The sequence below is a fragment of the Schistocerca gregaria genome, chromosome 2 (genome assembly GCF_023897955.1).
Source record: "Schistocerca gregaria isolate iqSchGreg1 chromosome 2, iqSchGreg1.2, whole genome shotgun sequence".
NCBI classification, from domain to species: domain Eukaryota; kingdom Metazoa; phylum Arthropoda; class Insecta; order Orthoptera; family Acrididae; genus Schistocerca; species Schistocerca gregaria.
In genome coordinates this window covers 377,704,341-377,732,068 of record NC_064921.1, presented here as the reverse complement: position 1 = coordinate 377,732,068, position 27,728 = coordinate 377,704,341, and the positions used below count along the sequence as shown (strand labels likewise).

Below are 27,728 nucleotides of genomic sequence, written 5' to 3'. Positions count from 1 at the left end.
CCTTGGGACTTTGCTCTGGGCAAGACATTCGCTATAAATGCAGGGTAAGTTTGTGACCAGTGCTGCAGAGTACTGTCTGTAAAACCAAATTGGGATTCGATCCGTACCTGGTGACTTATTTTCTTTCGTTACCCTTCGCATCTCCAGAATGGTGGACTACCTTCAATTGTGTGTGTGTGTGTGTGTGTGTGTGTGTGTGTGTGTGTGTGTGTGTGTGTGTGAGTGTGTGTGTCTAACCTCTGTCATTAAACCTACAATATTAAAAGGACGTAAACAGGTAATCTCAGTCACTTTTGTTGATCTTTCTACTATGCGAGTAGGAGGATTATATGTCCACCATAAAGGGATCTTATTTCGAACACTGATTATCCTTAGAATTGTAACACCGGGAATGATGGCAAGTAACGAAGTTTTGCTTGTTGTCCTTGCACTGTTCAGCTAGAACATTATGACCACCGACCTACTATCGATATAAACACATCCCGGCGAAAACAGCGTCGTCCGATGAGGAATGACTGCTGGTCAGACACACGCACGGTGCATGCAGTATCAGTGAGTGTGCTGTCCGTGTGTAGAATGGGGAAGGCCCGCAATCTGAGTTCGACTGAGTGCAGACCACCCCTCCTTACAGGTGTCGGATGTCGTAGGCTCGGCAGACTGGTAAAATAGTGCAAGCGGTGAACTATGGCGGAACTAACATCAGACTTTAATGCTGGACATAGTACAAGTGCGTTTGAACAGACAGTGGACAGAACATTCCTAACGATGAGTCTCCGCAGCCAATGACCAATATATGTGCCAATGCTAACACCGCAACATCGGCAACTACGAATGAAATGGGCACATAACCATCGGCCCTGGATGTTGGCACAGTGGAAGAGCATTGCACGGTCTGATGAATCCCAACACCCTCTTCCTCATACCGATAGGAGGGCGCGAATCCGTCATCTTCCAGGGGAACAGCTCCTTGACACCTATACGGTTGGACGGAGAAAATTTGTCGGCGGTTCCATTATGCTGTGGGTAACATTCACGTGCGCACACATGGGTCCAGTGCAGCTCGTGTAAGACACCATGACGGCCAAGGAGTATCGTACACTGGTTTCAGACCACGTATACCCCTTCTTGACGATCGTGTTTCCCTACGGCAGTGGTATTTTTCAGTAAGATAACGCGCCATTTCACAAGGCCAGGAGTGTGATTGAGTGCCTCGAGGAATTGACGTGCTGCTCCCCCCCCCCCCCCCCCCCCACCGACTCTCCAGATCTGAACCCGATCGAAAACATCTAGGATCTGATTGAATGTGGTGTCAAAGCTCATCCCCCTCCCCCTTCACTGGAATTTACTGGAATTAGGCGACTTGCCTGTGCAGATGAGGTGCCAACTTCCTTCCAGCGATACCCAACGCCTCATTGCTTCCATGCTATGATGCGTCGCCGCTGTTATTCGTGCCAGAGGTGGACATACCGGCTATTAGGTAGGTCATAACGTTTTGGCTGATCAGTGTGTATAGTGTACTAGGATGAATTCATAATTAAGTTTGAAGATGATTTGGCGGCATACGAGTTACGAAATTTGGTATCCACAGCGGCCACCTCCAACTGCACAGTGGCTGTAGGGTAGCTGTGCGCTGAGTCGAACTGAGCTTAGATGACAGATACGGGGGCGTCGTTGTACGCTGCTTCAAATGTATCTCAGAGCTCGTCTCTCTGTATAGATTGTGTCCACTCTTATATGAGTTGGTGGGTGAGAAGTTATCTCTGCATTCTCGTTTTTCAGTCTTTTTTAGTAGAACCTGTGTTCATAGTTCTCGGTTAACGGGTGGGTCGTAGACACACCGGCAGTGCTAAAAGGAAGAGAATGACACATTTTTAAGTGAGCGCCTTAATTTATAAGCTATTTCTGGTCAGAATTTTTCGGATGAATCGTGATCTATCATTTTGTCTCCCGGCTGTGGGATGCACGTCGTCGTCTCATGTTATTTCTTAACGAGCCCCTGTCCAATCCTTGATGGCCTAATGGATGTCGACCGGCCGCCTTGTCATCCTCTGCCTTGCGGCGTTATGCGAGTGCGATGTGGAAAAATGTTCAAATGTGTGTGAAATCTTATGGGACTTAACTGCGAAGGTCATCAGTCCCTAAGCTTATAGCCGGCCGCGGTGGTCTCGCGGTTCTAGGCGCGCAGTCCGGAACCGTGCGACTGCTACGGTCGCAGATTCGAATCCTGCCTCGGGCATGGATGTGTGTGATGTCCTTAGGTTAGTTAGGTTTAAGTAGTTAAAAGTTCTAGGGGACTGATGACCACAGCAGTTGAGTCCCATAGTGCTCAGAGCCATTTGAACCATTTGAACCTAAGCTTACACACTACTTAATCTAAATTATTCTAAGGACAATTACACACCCATGCCCGAGGGAGGACTCGAACCTCCGCCGGTATCAGCCGTACAATCCATGACTGCAGCGCCTAGACCGCTCGGCTAATCCCGGGAGGCGCGATGTGGAGAATCATGTGTTCATCACACCGCTCGCCCAGCGCTTTTACAGACTTTCCACACCATGGAATCACTATTTCTCATTTAATCTGGCATCAAGAGACTGAGTGCACCCCCCCCCCCCCCTCCCCTGCCCCAACCCTCCCAGTAAGGGAAAGTCCTTGCTAGTATCGGGAATTGAAACTAGATCCTCCACCTGGCAGACATCTACACTGACTGACCTCTCGGCTTCTGGCGCGGACTTCCATCTTATCTCCAATAAATATACTGTCATTATTTTATCCATTTTGGTCAGAGAAGACCGCAGGTATTTTCGTCAATTGCACTGTAGGAAATACTGCAACCAGCCGCAAGTTTCTTCATTTCTTTTATTTTTATTTTATTTTATTTTGTTATACCGTTACTACTTTCGGGCCCGGGCCAATCATCGGACGGTAGCATTGACTTCTTTGCCAGTTTTACATTTGTTTACTGAAATACAGCAAAGTTTTTGTAATTGTATGGTTTACAAAAGGATTTACATACGCGTTCTAAATTATAAAGAAGTTTAAGTACTGTAACGCTGTGTAATTACAAAAACTTCGATACGTTTTAGGACGCAAATATAAAACATTTTGTAAACCATACTATCACAAAAACTTCGTTATATTTTAGGACACAAATGTAAAACTTGCAAAGAAGGCAGCGCTATAGTCTGACGATGGACCCAAACCTGAAACTAGTAACGGTACAATAAAAATATTAAAAAAAAACTTGTAGCTGGTTAGCCGGCCGGTGTGGCCATGCGGTTCTAGGCGCTCCAGTCTGGAACCGCGTGACCGCTACGGTCGCAGGTTCGAATCCTGCCTTGGGCATGGATGAGTGTGATGTCTTTAGGATAGTTAGGTTTAAGTAGTTCTAAGTTCTAGGGGACTGATGACCACAGATGTTAAGTCCCATAGTGCTACGAAGCATTTTTTTTTTTTTTTTTTTTTTTTTTTTTTTTTTTTTTTTTTTGTAGCTGGTTACAGTATTTTCTACAGCGTGAACAAAGTATTGGTGTATAGGGTCCAAGAATGTCGTTCCCAAAAGAAGTCGAATATTTTTACCTATTTATTCGCACTGATTTCTATTTCTTTAAATGGAGGGATACTTCCCTCCCGATCTTAGGAAATACTTTTCTGTAAACTACAGAAACGAAGGAGCTATAGAAAACTAGATATATTACGTATTCAGTCATTTACGTCTATAGCGTACAGGCCTAGCGCTGTTGTTCTGGGCTCAGATGAGCCAATCGTGACCGACCGACATCCATGTCACGCTCAGCATGTTGCATCGAGATGCGGGCGATGGCGGGTGACGTCAGCACACCACAGTCCCAGCCCGTGTCGCGTTAGCGTAGCTGGTACCGCTACTACTCGGCTAGTTAGCTCCTCAACTGACATCACGACGTCGAATACACCACGTTTCAGTTCTTCCTACAAGGCAGAAGCCCTGGCAATACCGGTAATTGAAACCTGGTGTCTCTGCATGGCTTATCTTGCCACGAGGAATGATTATGGAGTGATTTAATCAATTGGAATGAAAAGGTGAGATTTAAATTGATGAAGATTGAAGACAATGAAATATTAGTGAAACCGTCCAGAAATGTCGAACTTGCAACATGATAAATATTTCAGCTCGGCCTTCCAACTTTGACGGGCTAGGCATTGTGAGCGATCGCCGTGTCAAAAATGGTTCAAATGGCTCTGAGCACTATGGGACTTAACAGCGATGGTCATCAGTACCCTAGAACTTAGAACTACTTAAACCTAACTAACCTAAGGACATCACACAACACCCAGTCATCACGAGGCAGAAAAAATCCCTGACCCCGCCGGGAATCGAACCCGGGAAGCGAGAACGCTACCGCACGACCATGAGCTGCGGACGATCGCTGTGTCATACTCTGTGAGTTGCGTCATTTGAATGCGGCTTGATGCGCAGGGGAGTCAGCACACCGCTGTCTCGGCCGTTGTCGGCTTCCCTGCCAGGTGCAGGGGTGGAGGGGGGGGGGGGGGGGGAATAGTTATTTAACGTCTCGTCAACGACGAGGTAATTAGAGACGGAGCAGAAGCTCGGCTTAGGGAATGAAAAATGTGGTTCAAATGGCTCTAAGCACTATGGCACTTAACATCTGAGGTCATCAGTCCCCTGGACTTAGAACTACTTAAGTAACCTAAGAACATCACACACATTCATGCCCGAGGCAGGATTCGAACCAGTCACCGTAGCAGCCGCGTGGTTCCGGCTCTGAAGTGCCTAGAACCACTCGACCACAGTGGCCGGCTTAGTGAATGACAGAGAAGGATAGCGGCCGTGTCCTTTCGAAGGATCCATCCCCACACTTGTCTTAAGAGATTTAGGTAAATCGTGGAAAACCTGAATCATGATGGCAGGACGCGGGTTTGAATGCAAGTTTAGTGTGCTAACCACTGCGCTAACATGCTCGACCCGCTTCCCAGACTATGAAGCCGCTACTTCTCAAGTAACACCTGCAATGGGCTTACGAGACTGAGTGTAGCCTATTCATGTCCTCCGACCGTCAAAAACACCCGGCAGTGCAGCTCATTGAAGCCATGTCATCCATACGTCAGACGCGCTGGCCTTTCAGCTTCGTAGGCGGACTTAAGGAAGATGTTGTAATAATTTAAAAGCTGGAAATCTGAGTTCCAGTTGCGGCTTCGCACAAATTTTCAGTGCTTGCAATATTAATTACCAAATACGTGAAAATACGAGGCGAGGGTAAATGTAATGACTTGAAGGTAAGAAGAGGACACCGGAATAGAAACTGCCAAGTGGTGAAAAGCGGTACGGAGGACCCGAGAAAGTGGTTCTAGTGCCGCCTTTAGAATGTTATAGAGATGAGGTATTACAATTTTTAAGTCTTAAAGATACGAGAAAATTAGCTGGCAGTGAAATAAAATTCTAAAAGCACATTTGACAGAAAATGACAAAGGAAAAAAAATACATCTGAAAAATCCGACGGAAGCTTTCGGAACCACTGTCCTGGAGAGAAAGGCATATCGGAATGGTACTCACCGAGCTTGACGAAGCTTTCGCTGAACTCGAAGATGCCCTTGAAGCCGCGGTTCTGCGTGTTGGCGGTCCTGGGCAGCGTGACGAACGTGACGAGCAGCGCCGCCTCGGACGAGTAGAGCACCAGGTTGCGCTGCTGGCCGCAGTACGTACCGATCACCGCCGACTCGTTCGTCGCCCCGTCGTACACCTTCACGTAGTCCAGCGGGCAGCTGCGGGCACACGCGTCCTTCCTCACAACTTCTCTGCCGACACAATACAAAGTTATACGTCCCAAACTCACATTCACAACTGCCAAAACCATAGATTCTCCCTCTTTAAGAGTTACGCAGCAACTATACAGGGTGTTACAAAAAGGTACGGCCAAACTTTCAGGAAACATTCCTTACACACAAATAAAGAATAGATGTTATGTGGACATGTGTCCGGAAACGCTTACTTTCCATGTCAGTGCTCATTTTAGTTTCGTCAGTATGTACTGTACTTCCTCGATTCACCAATTGAAGGAAGGTAATTTCCATGTCAGTGCTCATTTTAGTTTCGTCAGTATGTACTGTACTTCCTTGATTCACCAACTGAAGGAAGGTAATGTTGACTTCGGTGCTTGTGTTGACATGCGACTCATTGCTCTACAGTACTAGCATCAAGCACATCAGCACGTAGCATAAACAGGTTAGTGTACATCACGAACGTGGTTTTCCACTCAGTGCATTGTTTACAAATGTAGAGTTGGCAGATGCCCATTTGATGTATGGATTAACACGGGGCAATAGCCGTGGCGCGGTACGTTTGTATCGAGTCAGATTTCCAGAACGAAAGGGGTCCCGACAGGAAGACGTTCGAAGCAATTGATCGGCACGGAACATTCCAGCCTATGACTCGCGACTGGGGAAGACCTAGAACGACGAGGACACCTGCAATGGACGAGGCAATTCTTCGTGTAGTTGACGATAACCCTAATGTCAGCGTCAGAGAAGTTGCTGCTGTACAAGGTAACGTTGACCACGTCACTGTTTGGAGAGTGCTATCGGAGAACCAGTTGCTTGCTTCCGTACCATGTACAGCGCGTGCAGGCACTATCGGCAGCTGATTGGCCTCCACGGGTACACTTCTGCGAATGATTCATCCAACAATGTGTCAATCCTCATTTCAGTGCAAATGTTCTCTTTACGGATGAGGCTTCATTCCAACGTGATCAAATGGTAAATTTTCACAATCAACATGTGTGGGCTGACGAGAATCCGCACGCAATTGTGCAATCACGTCATCAATACAGATTTTCTGTGAACGTTTGGGCAGGCATTGTTAGTAATGTCTTCATTGGACCCCATGTTCTTCCACCTACGCTCAATGGAGCACGTTATCGTGATTTCATACGGGATACTCTACCTGTGCTGCTAGAACATGTGCCTTTACAAGTACGACACAACATGTGGTTCATGCACGATGGAGCTCCTGCACATTTCAGTCGAAGTGTTCGTACGCTTCTCAACAACAGATTCGGTGACCGATGGATTGGTAGAGGCGGACCAATTCCATGGCCTCCACGCTCTCCTGACCTCAACCTTCTTGACTTTCATTTATGGGGGCATTTGAAAGCTCTTGTCTACGCAACCCCGGTACCAAATGTAGAGACTCTTCGTGCTCGTATTGTGGACGGCTGTGATACAATACGCCATTCTCCAGGGCTGCATCAGCGCATCAGGGATTCCATGCGACGGAGGGTGAATGCATGTATCCTCGCTAACGGAGGACATTTTGAACATTTCCTGTAACAAATTGTTTGAAGTCACGCTGGTACGTTCTGTTGCTGTGTGTTTCCATTCCATGATTAATGTGATTTGAAGAGAAATAATAAAATGAGCTCTAACATGGAAAGTAGACGTTTCCGGACTCATGTCCACATAATTTTTTTTTTTTTGTGTGTGAGGAATGTTTCCTGAAAGTTTGGCCGTACCTTTTTTTAACACCCTGTATAATATCTCACGAATATAGAGTTATTTCTCAACCACAACACCTCCGATGCGTCCCACACCATAATCACCCGAGCTATTCCTAACTTTTCGCCTTGTGTTCAACCTTTAGTTCTCCTGTCATCTCTAGTCGCTGTCCCTGTATTAATAGACAGAGAGGTAATGTTCGAGTTAGTAACGGATTACACAGATTTATAAAGTACTTGTGTTGATTCTCTTTCGTTCAAATCGATAAAACGAAATAACATGATGCCATAAAAGCTTTTTAAACTACTTAGCAGACTGAAACTACCTAGCGGACTGGGAATTGAACTCAGAACCTTGCCTTTCGCCGACTATGATCCTACCGATGCAGGCATGAGTCACAACCCTCACTGCTTCACATTCACCAGTAACTCTCTACTGCTTTCCACACTTTCAAGGAGCTCACCTCTGTACCTTCTGTCAATGTGACTTTACAGTTTAATCTTCCTTCGTTCCTCCTACTGCTTGTTGGACTAAAATTCCTGGGGAAAGGTCTGGAAAGAAGATACAGCTACTAGCACTAGGGAAGCTCTGAGGGCGACTAGTGAGTTGTATTTAGATAGCTCAGTAGATAAGAACACTGCCGGCGGAAGCCAATGTTCCCGATTCAAATTTTAATGTGCTAGGGAGTTATAACGTAGCGCATACCGCGAAGTAGGGTGAGGGTTCATTCCTGAGATAAAATTCCTTGATTTTGAACAGTTTATCGGCAGAGATCTAACCAACGCTGCTTAAGGTTGATAGGTAGTCTATTCCGTCACTTTCAGCTTGTACAAAAGAGACTAATTCAGAAATATTCGTACATAATTTTCAAGATGATCTACGCGAAGAGCAACCAAAGCATCAGTCTGGTAGTGGAAGAAGGACAAAGCTGTACAAAATAGCTGACGTCTCACACAGTATTCGATCACAAGTATCCGGACAGTTATTAGTGGATATTAGTATGGGGTGTGCCCACCCTTCGTCTCAATGGGGGCTTGAACTCTGCTGATGCCACAATCAGTGTGGTGTCTGAATGGCTGTAGAGGATTGTCATCTCATTCTTTCTCAAGAGCCAAAACCAAAGATAGTAGTGACGTTGGATGGGTCTGGACCGAAGTCGACATTTTAAGTCATTCCAAAGGTGTTCCACAAGTTTCAGATTGGGACTCCGGGCAGGCCAGTATATTTCAGGAATAGTGTCCACAGTCCGTCTCCTTAGCTGAGTGGTCAGCTCGTCTGAATACCATGCAGTGGGCCCAGGTTCGATTCCCAGCTGGGTCGGAGATTTTCTCCGCTCGTGGACTGGGTGTTGTGTTGTGCTGACAATCGTTTCATCATCATCTATTCGAGTAAACCGGTGTGGCGTCAGATGAAAAGATGTAGTTCGGGGCCATCCCGAAGTGGGAACATCCAGCCGTCAACGCCATATGATCAGTCCGTTGCATTTCATTTCATTGTCCACAAACCAAAGCCTCACAGAGGATGCTCTGTGACAGATGTATTGTCATGTTGATACAGCCATCCTCTCCGAACGTCTTCTCTACTGTACGTAAACACAGTGCTGTAAAACTTGTTCACATACCTCCGGATTTAGAGTTTTCTTAAGAGGAATACACTCTAACTATGAAAAATACCACCGCCTCCATAATTCACCGTTGGCACTACGCATGATGGTAGTTAACGTTCTCCAGGTCTCGCCCAACCCAAACGTTTCCAACGGATGGCCTCAGAGTATAGTCTGCTTCGTCACTCCAAATCATTCGTTACCTATCACCCACTGGCCCGTGGCGTTGCTCATTACACCACCACAAGCGTCCTTTAGTATTGACTACAGAAATGTGTGGCTTATAACGTGCTGCTCGGGCATTGTACCACACAGTTGTTTTTAACTCCCTATGCATAGACATCGTGCTAGGTGGACTGCTCATAACGATTTGGAACTCACGAGCCATTCCTTCCGCTGAATTCACGCAATGTTTTACAGAACCCCTCCGCAATGCTGGTCCTTCCCCGTTGGACAGTAGTCGAGGTCTGCATGGTCATGGTGCCGCTGTGGTTGTTCCTTCGCGCCTCCCATTCCCAATCACATCACCAGCAATCGACTTGGGATGCTTTAGAAGCATTGGAATATACTAATGAATACGTTAGGTGACCTCGAAAGACTAGTCCACCTTAGAAGTCCCTGAACCCTTCTGGCCGACGCATTCTGATGTTAATGCTTCTCTGCTGACAACAGAATAGTCCCTGCCTCCTTTTATAGCAGCGGATTTGTCTCTCTCGTGACATCTAGTCGTCAATTCCACATTACATAGAGGCGTCCGGATTCCTTCTGTCAGATAGTGTGGATATATAGGAGAACAGTACATTAGTTTTACGTCAACCACTACCTACGAAAGATTTTCTATCACAAGCAGTCAACTCTAGAATAATCAATTTCGAAACGTCAGCGAAGCTTTCCAAAACCCGAAAGCCCCTTTCTCAGGAATTTTCAGGACGTTTTACGGAGCATACAACTCAGATTCTGAGTCGATTTGTTACTGACACGTGTGTACGTGTACCTCACCCCTCGTGGTAATGTACACGTGCGTCAGTGAAAAAGACCAATAAAAAGGTGTTGGCATGTGGACGTATATATATATAGGGTGAGTCACCTAACGTTACTGCTGGATATATTTCGTAAACCACATCAAATACTGACGAATCGATTCCACAAACCGAACGTGAGGAGAGGGGCTAGTGTAACTGGTTAATACAAGCCATAATAAAATGCACGGCAGAATGTTTTTTAACACAAACCTACGTTTTTTTTTAATGGAACCCCGTTAGTTTTGTTAGCACATCTGAACATAGAAACAAATACGTAATCAGTGCCGTCTGTTGCATTGTGAAATGTTAATTACATCCGGAGATCTTGTAACCTAAAGTTGACGCTTGAGTACCACTCCTCCGCTGTTCGATCGTGTGTATCGGAGAGCACCGAATTACGTAGGGATCCAAAGGGAACGGTGATGGACCTTAGGTACAGAAGAGACTGGAACAGCACATTACGTCCACATGCCAACACCTTTTTATTGATGTTTTTCACTGACGCACATGTACATTACTATGACGGGTGAGGTAAACGTACACACGTGGTTTCCCTTTTCAATTACGAAGTGGAATAGAGTGTGTCCCACTGGAAACGCGTCGACGAATGTGGTATCAGCATGATGGTGCACCTGCACATTCCGCAATCAACACTAGGCTGACCCTTGACAGGATGTTCGACGGGCGATTCATAGGACGTGGAGGACGCATAAATTGGCCAGCCCGTTCTCCTGATCTTACATCTCTGGACTTCTTTCTGTGGGGTACGTTAAAGGAGAATGTGTACCGTGATGAGCCTACAACCCCAGAGGATATGAAACAATGTATTGTGGCAGCCTGCGGCGACATTACACCAGATGTGCTGCGGCGCGGACGACATTCATTACGCCAGAGATTGCAATTGTGTGCAGCAAATGATGGCGACCACATTGAACATCTATTGGCCTGACATGTCGGGACACACTCTCTTCCACTCCGTAATTGAAAGCGGAAATCACGTGTGTACGTGTACCTCACCCCTCGTGGTAATGTACATGTGCGTCAGTGAAAAAGACCAATAAAAAGGTGTTGGCATGTGGACGTAATGTGCTGTTCCAGTCTCTTCTGTACCTAAGGTCCATCACCGTTCTCTTTGGATCCCTACGTAATTCGGTGCTCTCCGATATACATGATCGAACAGCGGAGGAGTGGTACTCAAGCGTCAACTTTAGGTTACAATATCTCCGGATGTAATTAACATTTTACAATGCAACAAACGGCACTGATTACGCATTTGTTTCTATGTTCAGATGTGCTAACAAAACTAACAGGGTTCCTTTTAAAAAAAAAACGTAGGTTTGTGTTAAAAACATACTTCTGTGCATTTTTTTATGGTTTGTATTAACCAATTACACTACCCCTCTCCTCACGTTCGGTTTGTGGAATCGATTCGTCAGTATTTGATGTGGTTTACGAAATATATCCAGCGGTAATGTTAGGTGACTCACCCTATATGATCAAAAGTATCTTGAAACACCCCCAATAACATACGTCTTTCATATTAGGTGCATTGTGCTGCCACCTACTGCCAGGTACTCCATATCAGCGACCTCAGTAGTCATCACACACCGTGAGAGAGCAGAGTGGGGCGCTCCGTGGAACTCGACTTCGAACGTGGTCAGGTGACTGGGTGTCACTTGCGTCACACGTCTGTACGCGAGATTTCCACACTCCTAAAAGTCCCTAGGTCCACTGTATCCGATGTGATATTGAAGTGGAAATGTGAAGGGACACGTGCAGCGGAAACCGTACAGGCCGACCTCGTCTGTTGACTGACAGAGACCGCCACCAGTTGAAGAGGGTCGTAATGAGTAATAGGCAGACACCTATCCAGACCATCAAACAGGGATTCCAAACTGCATCAGAATCCACGGAAAGTACTATGACAGTTAGGCGGGAGATGAGAAAACTTGGATTTCATTGTCGAGCGGTTGCTCATAAGCCACACATCACGCCGGTAAATGCCTAAGCGACGGCTCACTTGGTATAAGCAGCGTAAACAATGGACGATTGAACAGTGGAGAAACGTTGTGTGGAGTGACGAATCACTGTACACAATGTGGCAATCCGGTGTCAGGGTGTGAGCATGACGAATGCCTGGTGAACGTCATCTACCAGCGCGTGTAGTGCCAACAGTAAAATTCGGAGGCGGTGGTGTTATGGTATGGGTTGGAGGGGACTTGCACCCCCTGTTGGTTTTCGTGGCGCTATCCCAGTACTGGCCTACATTGATGTTTTTAGCACCTTTTTGCTTCCAACTATTGAAGAGCAATTCCGGGATGGCAATTGCTCCTTTCAACACGATCGAGCATCTGTTCGTAATGCGCCGCTTGTGCCAGAATGGTTACACGACAACAACATCCTTGTAATGGACTGGTCTGCACAGAGTCTTGACCTGAAGCCTAGCCGGCCAGTGTGGCCGAGCGGTTCTACGTGCTACAGTCTGGAACCGCGCGACCGCTACGGTCGTGGGTTAAAATCCCGCCTCGGGCATGGATGTGTGTGATGTCCTTAGGTTAGTTAGGTTTAAGTAGTTCTAAGTTCTAGGGGACTGATGACCTCAGAAGTTAAGTTCCATAGTGCTCAGACCCATTTTGAACCTGAAGCCCATAGAACACCTTTGGGATGTTTTGGGACTCCGATTTCGTGCCAGGCCTCACCGACCGACATCGATACCTCTCCTCAGTGGAGCACTCCTTGAAGAATGGGCTGCCATTCCACAAGAAACCCTGCAGCACCTGATTGAACGTATGCCTCCGAGAGTGGAAGCCAACACTACTGAATTCCAGTATTACCGATGGAGGCGCCACGAAATTGTAAATCATTTTCAACCAGGTGTCCGGATACTTTTGATCACATAGTGTATACACACATATCAAAATACGTTTTGAATCACCTCGGTTCCTAGGGTTCCGGAACTTGTATAGAAAATTGGAATATAAATCAACATAAACATCATTTCCGTCCTTTTTATTGCTCATGAAAACCACACATTGTATGTTGTACCACAACACAGCGAGATCTTCGGAGGTGGTGGTCCAGATTGCTGTACACACCGGTACCTCTAATACCCAGCAGCACGTACTCTTGCAGTGATGCATGCCTGTATTCGCCGTGGCATACTATACCAAAGTTCATCAAGGCACTGTGGTCCAGATTGTCCCACTCCTCAACGGCGACTCGGCGTAGATCCCTCAGAGTGGTTTTTGGGTCACGTCTTCCATAAACAACTCTTTTCGATCTATCCCAGGTGCGTTCGATAGGGTTCCATACTTACGAAAATCTCACTGGACATACCCAGAATGCTTAAATCCAGAAACGTAAAAAAGTGCGCTGTTGGATACTTTTTGCGCAATGGTAAAGACAACACTTCAGCTTTGCAAAAGAGTGAAATATATGAAATTAGTTGTAATTATGGCAAGTTCTATATAGGTCATTCTGGCATGGAAATATGTGTCCACTTGAAGGGACACAACGGAAGTTGGAAACTTAGAAAATGAGACTCTGCTTTTGCAGAACACCTCCTTGAAGATGGCTTTAGTTATAAGGTGAAACATGAAGTATTAGATCACATCCATAAAGGAAGGAAGACGAACTATATTGCAATAATGGAAATTAATAAATACATGTCCCTCAACTGAAGTTTAGTACTGAATGACCAGACATTTCCTTTACTCACCACTTCTAACTGCAGATACTGCTCCAAACCCCATTCCCGTTACTTACATACGCAAATTTCCTTTATTTTAGTTAGCATAATTTCTCTCGTTGTATTAAAAAAATTTACTTTTTGTAATAAACAGCTGCTTCACTCATCTGCTTAATATCACTGTTACACCTTATCTGTTCGTAATTTTGCACCTAAGAAAGCAATATTATTTTGTTCAACCACATCTTTGGAATATGTCGCCAAGGTTTTGTGTTCAGTTATTTTATTCTATGTTCAACTGTTCTGATTTGTCTGTAGTTCAATAGTTATTGTGGGACATATTTTATCTTACTTAAATAATCTCAAATCGCATTTAGACTGAAATAATCTTTCTTATTTTATTCGTAATTCAAACATTAACATGTTTGGTCAGTGGAAATGGAGATACTCTGTAGAAGCACTAGTTTAAAATCTTTGAACCCACAAAATTTCACTGCACCACATATTTATGTTTGTACTTGATGACAGCGTAACAACCGAAAACCGGTTCGTATAACAAATAATATATGTTGTACAATATTACACCAATGTTTTGTGTGTTTCATTCATAACGTGTAAATATTCTGGGAAGAAACGGCGGAACAGTCAGTCAGTGTAATTTGTAGTAAGCTACACTGTATGCTAGGTAACAAACTCAGTTCAACTATTATCACAAATTGATGAGGCATATAAGCGAAAAAAAAATTGGTGATGTCGAATGACAGTGTAGACCCACAGACTCTCAGTCGTAACGAACGTCTCATCACTATTTAGTTGGCTCTTGAGGTTCTGGGAATCCTTATCTACAGCCCACACTTTGTTTCCCGAATGTGAACTCTTTGAACCACGTATAGGTTCCATACTAATTGCTTGAATTCCTATGGACAATGGAGCCCGAGAACTGGTTGCACGATCAGCCGGAAACTTCATTCTTGGAGGCCGAGTGCCAGGAATTGTCAGCATTTGAGCACGGAATTATAGTGGGAGCTAGACGTAGGAGATATTCCATTTCGGAAGTCGTTAGGGTAATCAGCAGTCCGAGTGCCACAGTGTCAAGAGTGTGTCGAGAATACCAAATTTCAGGCATTACCCCTCTCCATGGACAACGCAGTGGCCTTTGGCCTACGCTTAACGATCGACAGCAGCGGCGTTTGTGTAGAGTTGACAGTGCTAACAGACAAGCAACACAGTATGAAATCAGTGTCGGACGTACAACTAACGTATCCGTTGGGACAGGGCGGCGAAATGTGGCGTTAATGCGGACGAACAATGCGACTGCCTTGTTAACAGCACGACAGGGCCTGTCGCACATCTCGTGGGCTCGTGACCACATCCGTTGGGCCATAGAAGACTGGAAAACAGTGGCCTGGTCATATGAGTCGCGATTTCAGTTGGTAACAGCTGATGGTAGGGTTGGGGTGTAGCGCAGATCCCACGAAGTCATGGACCAAATTTCCAGCTAGGCACTGTGCAAGTTGATGGTGGCTACATTGTGGTGTGTGCTGTGTTTCATGGTCCTGTGAACTGTCTCCTTTGCTCCAACTGAACCGACCATGTTCGGTCACTTGGAGTCCATTTGCAGCCATTCGTCGATTACACGATTCCAAACAACGATGTTATGTCACTGGACTCTTATTAATCGCAATTGTTTTTAAGAACATTCTGGATAATTCGAGCGAATGATTTGGCCACCCAGATCGCCCGACATGAATCCCATCGAACATTTATGAGACGTAATCGAGAGTCAGTTTGATGCTCAAAATCCTGCTGCGCCAACACTTTCGCAATCACGGACGGCTATAGAGTCAGCATGGCTCAGTATTTCTGTATAGGACTTCCGGCGACTTTTTGAACCGTGTTACGTCCAGTTTCTTCACTACGCCGGGCAAAAGGAGGGCTGACACGATATCAGGAGGTGCCCCATGACTTTCGTCGCTTCAGTGTGGTTATCGTCGCTGTGGAAATGCTCAGCATAGCGTCGTCTCGGTGCTCCATTGGATACATCCAAGTGCATATAGACCGACACATTGTCAGTAAAAAATCTATCCGTGACGTTGTTTATTAACGTTAGCGTGCCACTAACCTGTCGAGAAAAACAAAGACGCTGTAGAACAGAGAAGAACTGAATGTAGGCATAAGGGCGAAGAGTAAAGTGGACATTACTGCTGTCGACATACAGTGTCGTGAGGGAAAGGAACAAATTTGTTTCCAAACAAGACAGAGCGCATGCTGGAGATAATTTCTCTGTTGGTCAGATGTAGCATGAACGTGAAGCTCTTCACTGATCTTCCTAAGTATTGTATTGTTTGTTAACAGGGGGGGGTTAGAAACGACGGGGAGGATCGGTCCCTGCCGCAGCCTCAGTGGTCCACAACCCCAGGACGACTACCGCAGTCTGTTTCACCCCTCCGCGGCCCCACACCGAACCACTTTTTCAGGGTCATTTTGCGGTTCGGCCCCAGATGGACCACACCCCCCCCCCCCCTCCCCTTCACAGGGAACGTTTCACACCAGACGACTGTCATCAGTATGTTTGCATGGTAGAGTAATAGTGGTGTACTCGTACGTGGAGAACTTGTTTGCGCAGCAAACGACAACATAGTGTAGCTGAAGTGGAATAAGGGGAATCAACCCGCATTCGCCGAGGCAGATGGAAAACCGCCTAAAAACCATCCATAGACTGGCCAGTTCAACAAACCTCGACACAAATCCGCCGGGTGGATTCGTGCCGGGGACCAGGCGCTCCTTCCCAATCCGGAAAGCCGTATTTCTAAGTAACTACGCTGGATACAACTATTCTGTTCTTGGTAGCTTAAATCATATGGCTTTTTGTGTATAGACTTCCATGTGTTTATTGCTTTTTTGTAAATGATGCCTTAACCCACGAAGTTTTTATGTATGTATTTGCACATGTGCGCTGACACATCAGTTACAGGAATTTCAAGCATGGGTATTGTTTAAACAAGATAATATACCGCTACAATGGAGGTTATCTGTTCGCGAATTTTTATATGAAACCGTTCCGGACAGATGGATCGGTAGAGATAGTCCACTACCATGGCTACGTTTTTTACCAGAAATAATCCGCCTTCACCAGTTCGTGATGTGCAAAGTCGCACGACGCGAATACGAGAAGCTCTGGAGGCGGTGACGGAAGAGATACTGGCAAAGGTACGGAGAGGAACTGAGCGGCGCCTAGGCGTTCTCTGGGCAATAAACGAAGCATATATGGAAGTGTATCCATAAAAACGTAGTGAGTTAAGGTACCGTCTGCAACGAGACCGCATAGCTATACCTAACATAAAAATCAATTTTTGTAATAAGGGAAAGACTTTGTGCTCGCCCTATAATTTCAGTGGAATGCAGCTACAAAGATAAACAGGATAAAGAATCAAGTGTAATGCAATTATTCTGTAACGAATTATCGGGAACGCGGCTGTCTTGTAAGAAAATAATCGGAAAATATCCTTTAACAACCTCCGGGTTTTTTTATTGTTGGATTTCTAGTTCATCCCGTACAACAAAACTAAGAAAAGCTGTAGTGCTTCCTGCTGAGAAACATTTGTGTGTTACATTTCTACACTTTGTCTTTTTGCGTTACAGCACTGTCAATTGAAATGCCTTTTCTTACATACATTTCTGCGTACGAGACACGAGAAGTTTTTCTTTTTATGGTACAGTGAAGCGAAAGTATCCTGCACATTTGTTGTCAATATTACGTTTCATTACCTGAAATCCAGGCAAACTGATTCTTTTATGGATGGCGAAGATTGCTTTACAGAGACCATACAGAATCGTTGTAGCGCGTAAGTGCTGTAACAAATATGTGTGAAAAGGCTGCGCGCAATATCGCGGTTTGGGGAGTCTTAGTGCTCGGTTCCTATTTGAGCTAGGAGCATGGGGTAAAATATTTTTGGTTTAGCCCGGACCAGCGGGCATTAGAACGCCTGTCTTAATGTAGCTATGTACAATATCTGAAGCACGGTTTGGACGACGAACCGGAGCTGGTGCCCAGGGAAATTGTGCGGATCGATTAATTCCTTTCGCAAGAGATTTTAAGTGGGCTGAAGTTAATGCTCAGCTAGTGGCGCCATTTGTATGTGCACAAACAGCCAGCCATAGCTCCGGACTGGAGCGAGACTGATGGTTCAAATATGGCCCATCGCTGTGTCGGCCATTGGTCTAAGATAAGTTTTAACGGTTTGAAAAAATCTTGCTTCGTTTGTGTTTTACGTGCAAATCATGTTTTTCTGGGAGATTTCTGAAGCGTGACATTTCTGCACTTTAAATTTGTACGAATCGGTTCGAGTTTTACACGAAGGTAGATAAATGGATAAAGTAAAAGCAATTTTTTCTTATCCAGTAATCTTCTTAAAATCGAGAAAAATGTAGCACGTAATATTCGTTCTTATGTGAACTGAATGCATGGATACTGTTTAAAATGAATGATTTAAAAAAAAATTATTCTTACAACAAAACTGATAACTGTTTTTTTAGTGCCATTTCTATGTTTCAGACTTGTGCTAATCCGTTACACATTTTGTAAGAAGGTAGAAAAATACATTTAATTAATGGTTGTGAAAGCTTAATGCGTTGCCAAAATGTAAGCAACATCGTTCGAAAGACAATGAAAAACCTATTCCAGATCGATCGTCACCCGAGTCAACATAAAACTACATCTATTGCCAAGCTATAGTGGTCTAATGTGAAAATGAGGGCAGAGTAAACGTTGAGAACCGGAATAAAAAATGCTGCTATCATAGCACAGAAGAAGGCGAATTTCTGAGCAGAGTTAGGGATGTAAAAGAAGGGAACTATCTTTTCGACTTATCTGGCAGCTTCAAAGACATTTAATCAAAATATTTTGAATATTCGCGCTTTTTTACGGGTTAACCCTACTTCCGCAGCGCAGTTAGCTCTCTTAGCAGCAAGGCGCTGGCACAACTTCATCTTGCAATTTATAGGCTGCGTCCGGGGCTGGCACAACTTCATCTTGCAATTTATAGACTGCGTCCGGGGTCCTTGCCCGACATCCATGAAATTCGATAGCCATAGTAATCAATACATAATATCATATCGAAGTTTAATGACACGTCGTATCATATTGCACTTCATGACAAATGCCATGTGGGATGAAATGATGGCAAGTGTCGTGCTGTACGAGATGACGTCATTTATCATGTTAGTTTACTTGACATGAGGCACTACTTAACAAGACATCGCTATTAATACTAACAAGTAATAAAGTACGAATATATCAATGTATTTGGATTCAAATTTCTTAAAACTGGCGTATAAGTCGGAAAGATAAATCCCTTCATTTGCTTTCCTGTCTCTACCGAGGGCTTACTTGCCATTTTTATGCTATGATACGAGCGTGTTTCATTCTGGTTAAAATATATTGGGTTCTTGCTAAAGTTCGTAGCATGTTTCCATAAGTTTAATAAACACAACAGATACACATAATAGAGTTTTTAGTCATCAATAATATATTCTTCTTCACTATGTACAATAGTCTGCCAATGCTGGGGAAACTTTTCGATTCCACGACTGTAGAAACCATTTGGTTTTGAGGTGAAGAGAGCATGAGCCTTGTTCGGGTGCATTTTGATCTGAATGGGAATTTACTTGAGGGCTGTTCGATAGAGAATGGAAAAGGTGAAAATTTGACGGCACAAGATCAGATGAATAAATTGGGTGTGGAACGACTTTCCAGCCCAACTCCTATCAGAATGTGGGCGGTCGTTATCATGGAGTAGCATCAGTTCATACATTCTTCCTGGTCGTTTTTCTTCGACTGCGTCGAAGTTTTACAGTCTTTGAACGGGGAGCTGCTGCTTTGTTTGGGTTCAATCTTCCTTTGTTTTCCTTTCGCAATCATAAACACACCATTCCTCGTCACTAGTAATGACGCAGGATAAGGGAATCGTCTGTGTTGTTCTCGAGCCAATTGCTGAAGAACAAGCAGAGATGAACATACGGTCACCAGCTGACTTTTTTGTGATTTTGGCTAAGGATATGTGGTACCCATACACCCAATTTTTGAACCTCCCCCATTGCATGCTACTGTAGCACAATGGTGGAATGGCGACAGTTCATCGCATTTGCCAATTCTCGAGAACACTGATGTGGATCATTGTGGATTAATGTGTTTAAACGACGTTCATCAAACCTCGAAGGTCTTCCTGAACTGGAGTCACTAATGTCAAAATGATCCTCCTTGAAACGAAAAACAATTTTCTTGCTGTGATCTGTCCAATGGCATTTTTCCACATAGATGGTGTAAGACGTCGTGGTATTTATTGCTTACATATTCCGCCCTCACAATCATATTCCGCACATGAAGACGCTTCATTCGAACCCGAACTCGATAAGATAAAGTCAATGTTGTATGAATTCATGTAAACGATATGCAAATAACAAGTGCACACTGGGGTTGACATACTCGAGGCTGGCGTACACACATACATTCCAGACACGACGGTCACAGGAGCTATTAGTTCGAGAGAGGCAGACCACACACCGGGAGGCCGGTCCCTTGAGAGGACGAGTCAACCTCGGCCGTCCATGGAGCAGACAGCGTGTGCCCGAGTGAAAGGGGGAACGACCCCGTGTTCGGCTTGAAAGCAAATTCCGCTACATTCTATGGGAGCGTCCAACCTACACATTCTTTACACATAGCACGCAGTTTCAGAGATTTTCACAGGGAGACAGCAAACGCCAATACTACAGATTTACAGATTGGTCGCCTTAAACGAAACGTCATTTTCCCGTTTTAGAAGAGCAATGATGATTGGCAGACGATATTTCTGACGCCTTGAGCTGAAGGAGTAATGGAAGAGACTGAAAGATATACCCCTTCACGTCTGGCATGGAGAGGCGCCGTTCCGTTGTCACTCTTAAAGTACTTCACTGGGAGAGCACCTCTGTCGAGAGCGAATCGAAGTGCGACCCTATACTGAGTCGTTGTGTTGGCCGACACACTTATTGTGCGGTCTAAACGTGGAATCGTTATCTGACTGGTGTACCACTCCAATAGTTAGACTAGGGGCGAATAGGAATCCTTGACTTCACCAAGGCGTTGGGAGAGTTTGATCGGCGAAGGTCAATCTCGATAGAACGAGAGTTATCTTATTTGTCACCAGCGAGCGGCGCAGACAGCAGTCATCGCAGCTTACGGTATTGTGCGCTACAGCTATTGCGAGCCTGGTATTTTCTCACAACAGTACACTTCACTGCATTTCACACGCGACAGCCTCGACCTTACCTACAAAGGATAATTATTCAAGTTGAGTAGGTGCGGCTCTCAGCCATTCTGCCAAGTCAATAACAATATTAAACTTTGTATAGAAATTTCATTATCGAATCCTATCCTTGAGAGGTAACTTCACATTCCGCAAAGAACCAGGATATAACTTGTTCAATTCATAACTAAAAGTGCCATTGTGATATCTCAGAACTTTTGCAAAATAAATAATAATTTTCGTTAGTTTCATGTTTTTCTTACACTATCTAGCACTACTCCAGTACTCAAGTATCCCACTGGTTACGTAAGAAATTTTGTTTATTTTTGTGTCATTTCCTTATAGCGGACGACTCCAGAAGATATTTATTGCTGAAAGTTTCTCAGGTATTTCTCTTTAGAACGTTAGGGGCGTCTGTCCGCCTTCTGTAGTAATGTAGGGGTGGAAATTGCATCTTGCAGGAGCCACAGGGTAAAGGGTACATCTCAGATTAATCCGTTGCGCAGAATGACAGAATAGCAGATCAACCCCACGCACACAACGGCGCAAACTTTTCTGGCTGCCTACGTTGCGGTCACCCCTGTACTGAACTCAGACACAAAAATGTGTTGGAAATGTTCCGATTTCTCCATCTGGCACTCCATTTTCTAGCGTCCACAGCTCCACTCACAAATGACAAAATGATAGTATGTAAACTCAGGTAGCAACAGTGAAGTACAAAACAGCAACATGCAGAACAAAAACGCTACGAAATTATTATCCAACGTAATATATAAACAGCTACAGGTGTATTAGTGTCAGATGTATAGAAATTACGCCACGTCGAGAATTGTAAGCTACAAAACCGCCTTGCGATCCAGCTCGGGTGTACAGCTTTTATAGCGCGCGGCGAGGAAGAAGTGAGTCGCGGCTGGAGAGAGCTCAGCGCCAGAGCGCCGAGCCGACTTGGGAAGTCGCGGTGAGTGGGCTGGCGGAGGCGCCGCCGCGGTGTAAGAACTGTTGAGGCGGCTGCGAGGGCCGCCACTGAAAAGCGCAGTTGAGAGAAGGAGATAAAGAAGCGACGGCGCAGGCCTTTAGTCTCCATAAACAGAGTTTCTTTGAGGCGCCCCGCCACCAGGAGGAACTGCAAGTTTTGTCTCTGGCGCTGGCCGTGTTGCCGCTGACGAGAAAGGAAGGCCTCGCCCGACCGCCGGCTGCTGGACAAAACGTTGGCCTCCCCAGCTGCCGTCGCTTTAGTGTTTAAGGAGACACCCACTCCGAAACACATCTGCTGTTCTTACCAACTTTGTAGCGATACGTCACAGCCAAGGGCACGCGAGAGCAAGCAGTTTCTCAAACAGAAGTAGTTACAACTTGCAAGTTAATTCTTTTACTACGTACACATAACAGAAAATTATTTCATTTAACAGCTTTTATAATTGAAAGTAAGGTACTGCACATGACCTATGATAGCTTCTGTTGCAATCAGACGTAGAAAAGAAATCTCTCATTAGGAAAAAAAAAATACAAGTAGAGTTTTTTCTCTACTTAATCTCCTTCAACCTCTATGCAGTTGGCCCTTTTCATAACACCCATTCTGTTTCTGTCATGGCATAAGTTACACTACTGTCCATTAAAATTGCTACACCACGAAGATGACGTGCTACAAACGCTAAATTTAATCGACAGGAAGAAGATGCTGTGATATGCAAATGATTAGCTTTTCAGAGCATTCACTCAAGGTTGGCGCCGGGTGGCGACACCTAAAACGTGCTGACATGAGAAAAGTTTCCAACCAATTTCTCATACAAAAACAGCAGTTGGCCGGCGGTGCCTGGTGAAACATTGTTCTGATGCTTCGTGTAAGGAGGAGAAATGCGTACTATCACGTTTCCGACTTTGATAAAGGTCGGATTGTACCCTATCATGACTGCGGTTTATCGTATCGCAACATTGCTGCTCGCGGTGGTAGAGATCCAATGTCTGTTAGCAGAATATGGAATCGGTGGGTTCGGGAGGGTAATACGGAACGCCGTGCTGGATCCCAACGGCTTCGTATCAACAACAACCATCTGCACGAACAGTTCGACAACGTTTGCAGCAGCATGGACTATCAGCTCGGAGACCATGGCTGCGGTTACCCTTGACGCTGCATCACAGACAGGAGCGCTGCGATGGTGTACTCAACGACGAACCTGGGTGCACGAATGGCAAAACGTCGTTTTCTAGGATGAATCCACGTTCTGTTTACAGCATCATGACGGTCGCATCAGTGTTTGGCGACATTGCGGCGAACGCACATTGGAAGCGTGTATTCGACATCGCCATACTGGCGTATCACCCGGTATGATAGTATGGAGTGCCATTGGTTACACGCCTCGGTCACCTCTTGTTCGCACTGACGACACTTTGAACAGTGGACGTTACATTTCAGATGTGTTACGACCCGTGGCTCTACCCTTCATTCCATCCCTGCGAAACCCTACATTTCAGCAGGATATGTTGCAGGTCCTGTACGGGCCTTTCTGGATACAGAAAATGTTCGACTGCTGCCCTGGCCAGCACATTCTCCAGATCTCTCACCAATTGAAAATGTCTGCTCAATGGTGGCCGAGCAACTGGCTCGTCACAATACGCCAGTCACTACTCTTGATGAACTGTGGTATCGTGTTGAAGATGCATGGGCAGCTGTACCTGAACACACCATTCAAGCTCTGTTTGACTCAATGCCCAGGCGTATCAAGGCCGTTATTACGGCCAGAGGTGGTTGTTCTGGGTACTGATTTCTCAGGATCTATGCACCCAAATTGCGTGAAAATGTAATCACATGTCAGTTCTAGTATAATATATTTGTCCAATGAAAACCCGTTTATCATCTGCATTTCTTCTTCGTGTAGCAATTTTAATGGCCAGTAGTGTATATGCAGTCGCACACATCCTTTCTTGCACCGGCTCTACAACTCTGTCGGATGATGAAAACGCAGATTTGTGGAAGTGCTTCCTCATTTGACGAAAAAGATAAATAGCCTTTGATCCTGGTCAAGACTGCACGGTGGGTGCTCTAGCTTTTGAAAACCAACGTTTTCTATACAGTGTATCGCTTACCCTACTATATCCTGAAGCTAAATCATACCTTGTGAGGTTGATTGAAACGAACTGATCGTATGGAACTGATACCCGGAATTCCCCATCTGGGGGGAAGCTCGGCCGCCGAGTTGCAAGTTGTTTCAGTTGATGAAATGATGACGAGGACAACACAACACTCAGTCTCCGACCAAGAAAATCTCCGACCCGGTCGCAAATCGAACCCGGGCCAGCATCATGGCAATCAGACTCGCCAGAACTTAGGTAAGGGGGCGGACACCTTATGAAAGCTTTCCTCGCATTTTACTTTTCAATGGGCTTTCAGATCTCATAGTAGATACCACTATTTACTGCTCGACCTATAGGAATTTGAACCTTTCTTATCCCAAAGTATTCTCATCATCAGTTTTCCTTCAGAAACAGGACATCTGAAGTTTTTGTTGTAGTCGTAGATGGTTGCACTGTGGCTCGTAAAACTGGATCCACGTCTCATCAGCGGTTACTGTGGGACTCAAGAGAGTCTTCACGTTGCTCTTCAGAATGCCTTAAATGTGAATTAGAGATTTCCAATGGTTCATGTTTTTGTTTGTCTATCAGTTAACAACGAGCACCAACTTTGCGAATTTTAAGGTATTCATGGACGATATCGAAGGCTGGACCCTGTGTGATGGTTAACTTAAGCGCATTCTCGTTATTTCTGGTACGACGATCTTCACAAATCATTCTGTCAGTTGTCTTTATGTTCCCGTCCGTTTGCAAAGTGGATGGATTAACTGAACTCTTTTCGTCGCAGATACGCAACCACTGTGAAAGTGATTTACCCACTCGTAATTCCCTCCCCTCCCCCCCCCCCCCCTCGCTAAGGCGGGCGCCATAGTATTAACGCTGCATAGAAGTCGAAGATTTTAGTCCTTCAAAGAGCAAAGAAAGGGGTTACTCTCTTAATTTCTTCTTTGGCCCATACGGGCAACGAGGCTACAACAGGTTTTCGATGAAATCGCACAGAAATCACTGAACAATAACAGTGACGCATGCCAGTGTTGAGTCAGTGAGGTCAACTCAATCGAATTGAAAAAAGAAATCGCCCTTACTTATTGAGTTGCCTCCGTATTTCTGCAGCTGTACCGATTACGACTGGAGGGTCATTTTTAACAGTCTACGTGATGAGCAATGGTGTCATTTCATGTCGTGAGCCGTAATACGTATAAGGCTTGATACATATGTGCAGCGTTATGCCAAGTCATATTATAGGTTACTGGAAATGATTCTTCAGTCAAACTGGTATAGTAGCACAAATATTTACGAGAATTTCGACTGTAGTAAATTTTGTTTTTATGAAGTGTATTTGCTACTTCCCAGGTTAACATGACAAACATGAACGGATACCAAGATGATTTCTCTCAGAAGATCAAGCAAGATGTTCTCCCTCATTTTAGTCCATCTATGCTCGACCCGTAACGACGTCGTCGTCTTGTCCTTAAACTGTCACCTTCCCTTTCTTCCACATTATTTCATTTATGATTCGATGTTTCGAGTTCTGTGGCTCACTTTCAAATAATATCTGTGTATCATTTACATTCATCCTGGTAGTGTTTCAGAGAACATACAACAGGTGCCAGTGTTGACGGGGGTGGAACAAGATTTACTGCACGTGATTCGTTTATATAACCTGAAGATGAACCTTAGCATCTCTAAACATTTATTTACAAACAAACGAAAAGTGTCTGATGGTTATCTCCTTCACTGGCAGTTACATTTAATATACACAGCGCTAATCTACAAACCACCAAACTAATGTTTAAGAATATGAAATATTTTACAGAAAAGAGAATGATATTGTTATCTTTACTGCGCTTTAGTTCGATGCCCCGGTTACCAACAATAGTCACTTACAGCTACTCATTCTGACCATCTCCTGTTACAAGCAGAGGTCTCGAATGAGGCTGTGAAACTGTCACAGCAATCCGGCCAGTCACAAATAACTTCGCGAAGTTCAATAAATCTAAAGGTCGTACTTTTAATAAATATCTGTCCCACAGGTATTTTATCTAAAGTTGCTACACTCAGTTATCATAAAGTAATGCCTAAGCAAAAGAAAACCGCCCAATGAATGCAAAGATATTTTTCAATTACATGAATATTATTTCCTTTTCGTATTAAATAGATAGCTCTGTAAAGCTACAAGGAACAAATCAGTTAAATAATTGATTAACCTAGGAAGTTAAATGCGGCACACTAGTGCAACGGAAGAGAAATTTACCATGGAAGATAAACTAAAAAGAAGCAAAGTAAACGTTTTCAATATATTTCCACAAATCTTTCTAACGACGCTTTCCTTGGTTGAGAAAGTTCATTGTGATTATCTCAAAATGTATTGCCATGGCAGATAATATAGCAGGAGTAAGAAAAAGTAAATCAGGTTCTGATTTCAGGGTGACTCATAGCCATAGTTGCAGTAAAGACAGCCGTTTTCAGTTTTGCACATAATCTCAGGAACACTCCAAGAAAGTTTCCTTTTACCTTCAGTCCTAAGAGTGTAAAATGTTCGACTTCAGGGAGCGTTGATGTTCCTTCTATAATAACATCTGGCTTTTCACGAAGGTTCTGAGTCAGAAGCAGATTGCATTGTGTTTTGTAGCAGTTGACAATACGTTCTCCGTAGGCCACATGCTTTTGTCACCCATTACGCTATTCGATAAATTTATCAGCGATTGGCCGGATTGTTCTGACAATTTCACGGCCTTACTAGAGAGCCTGCTTGCTAGACAAGATGACCAGAATACGTAGCTGTTCACAGGTGTTACTAATAGTTGGGAGATCACACTATTGCGCAGTAAGCATCGGGGTTCTCTTCCTGCCGCATTTATTTAGACGCCAAGCATATCAGAGGAGCATAACAAGTTTTATCACATTACTGATCAGATCACACACCCAAAATAATTTTATTGAAATCAGATCTGGCCGCGAAAGCCTACGGTCAGAGGACCTGTAATCAGTTTACAAATACATTAAAAAATTACGAGAACGAACTATGAAGGAATTATCCGTAAGTGGAGGAAGTAGGCAGATGCTATGCACATGTACAGAAAATCTGGATGATATATTCAAGAGAAAGAGCTTCACAGACTAAGCTAGTCAATAACGCTTTGGTCCGCCTCTGGCCCTCATGGAAGCAGTTTACTGGATACGTTAAATGTATTCGTAATTGCGATGGACAACCATCAGCTGTAGAATGGAATGACGACAATGAAAATTTGTGCCGGGCGGGACACGACTCAAATTTTCCGCTTATCGCGAGAGGTCGCCTTCCATGTGGTTATCCCGGCACGACTCACGGCCAGACGCCAACATACACCATGTGATCAAAAGTATCCGGACACGCCCAAAAAATTCGTTTTTCATATTACGTGGATTGTACTGCCACCTACTGCTAGGTACTCCATATCAGCGACCTCAGTAGTCATTGCACATAGTGAGACAGCAGAATGGGACATTCCGTGGAAAACACGGACTTCGAACGTGGTCTGGTGATTGGGTGTCACTTGTGTCATAAGTCTGTACACGAGATTTCCACACCCCC

General features: G+C 44.7%; 1 protein-coding gene across 4 annotated transcripts in view; it reads right to left on the bottom strand.

Moving 5' to 3' along the window:
* Positions 1 to 27,728, bottom strand: part of LOC126320425 (CUB domain-containing protein 2) — a 1,159,067-nt gene that overhangs the window by 127,225 nt on the left and 1,004,114 nt on the right. For all 4 annotated transcript variants that reach the window (XM_049993929.1, XM_049993913.1, XM_049993920.1 and 1 more), the window contains one exon: positions 5,553 to 5,761. In XM_049993929.1, coding sequence (XP_049849886.1) covers positions 5,553 to 5,761 — 209 coding nt within the window. The remainder of the gene's footprint in view (positions 1 to 5,552; positions 5,762 to 27,728) is intronic.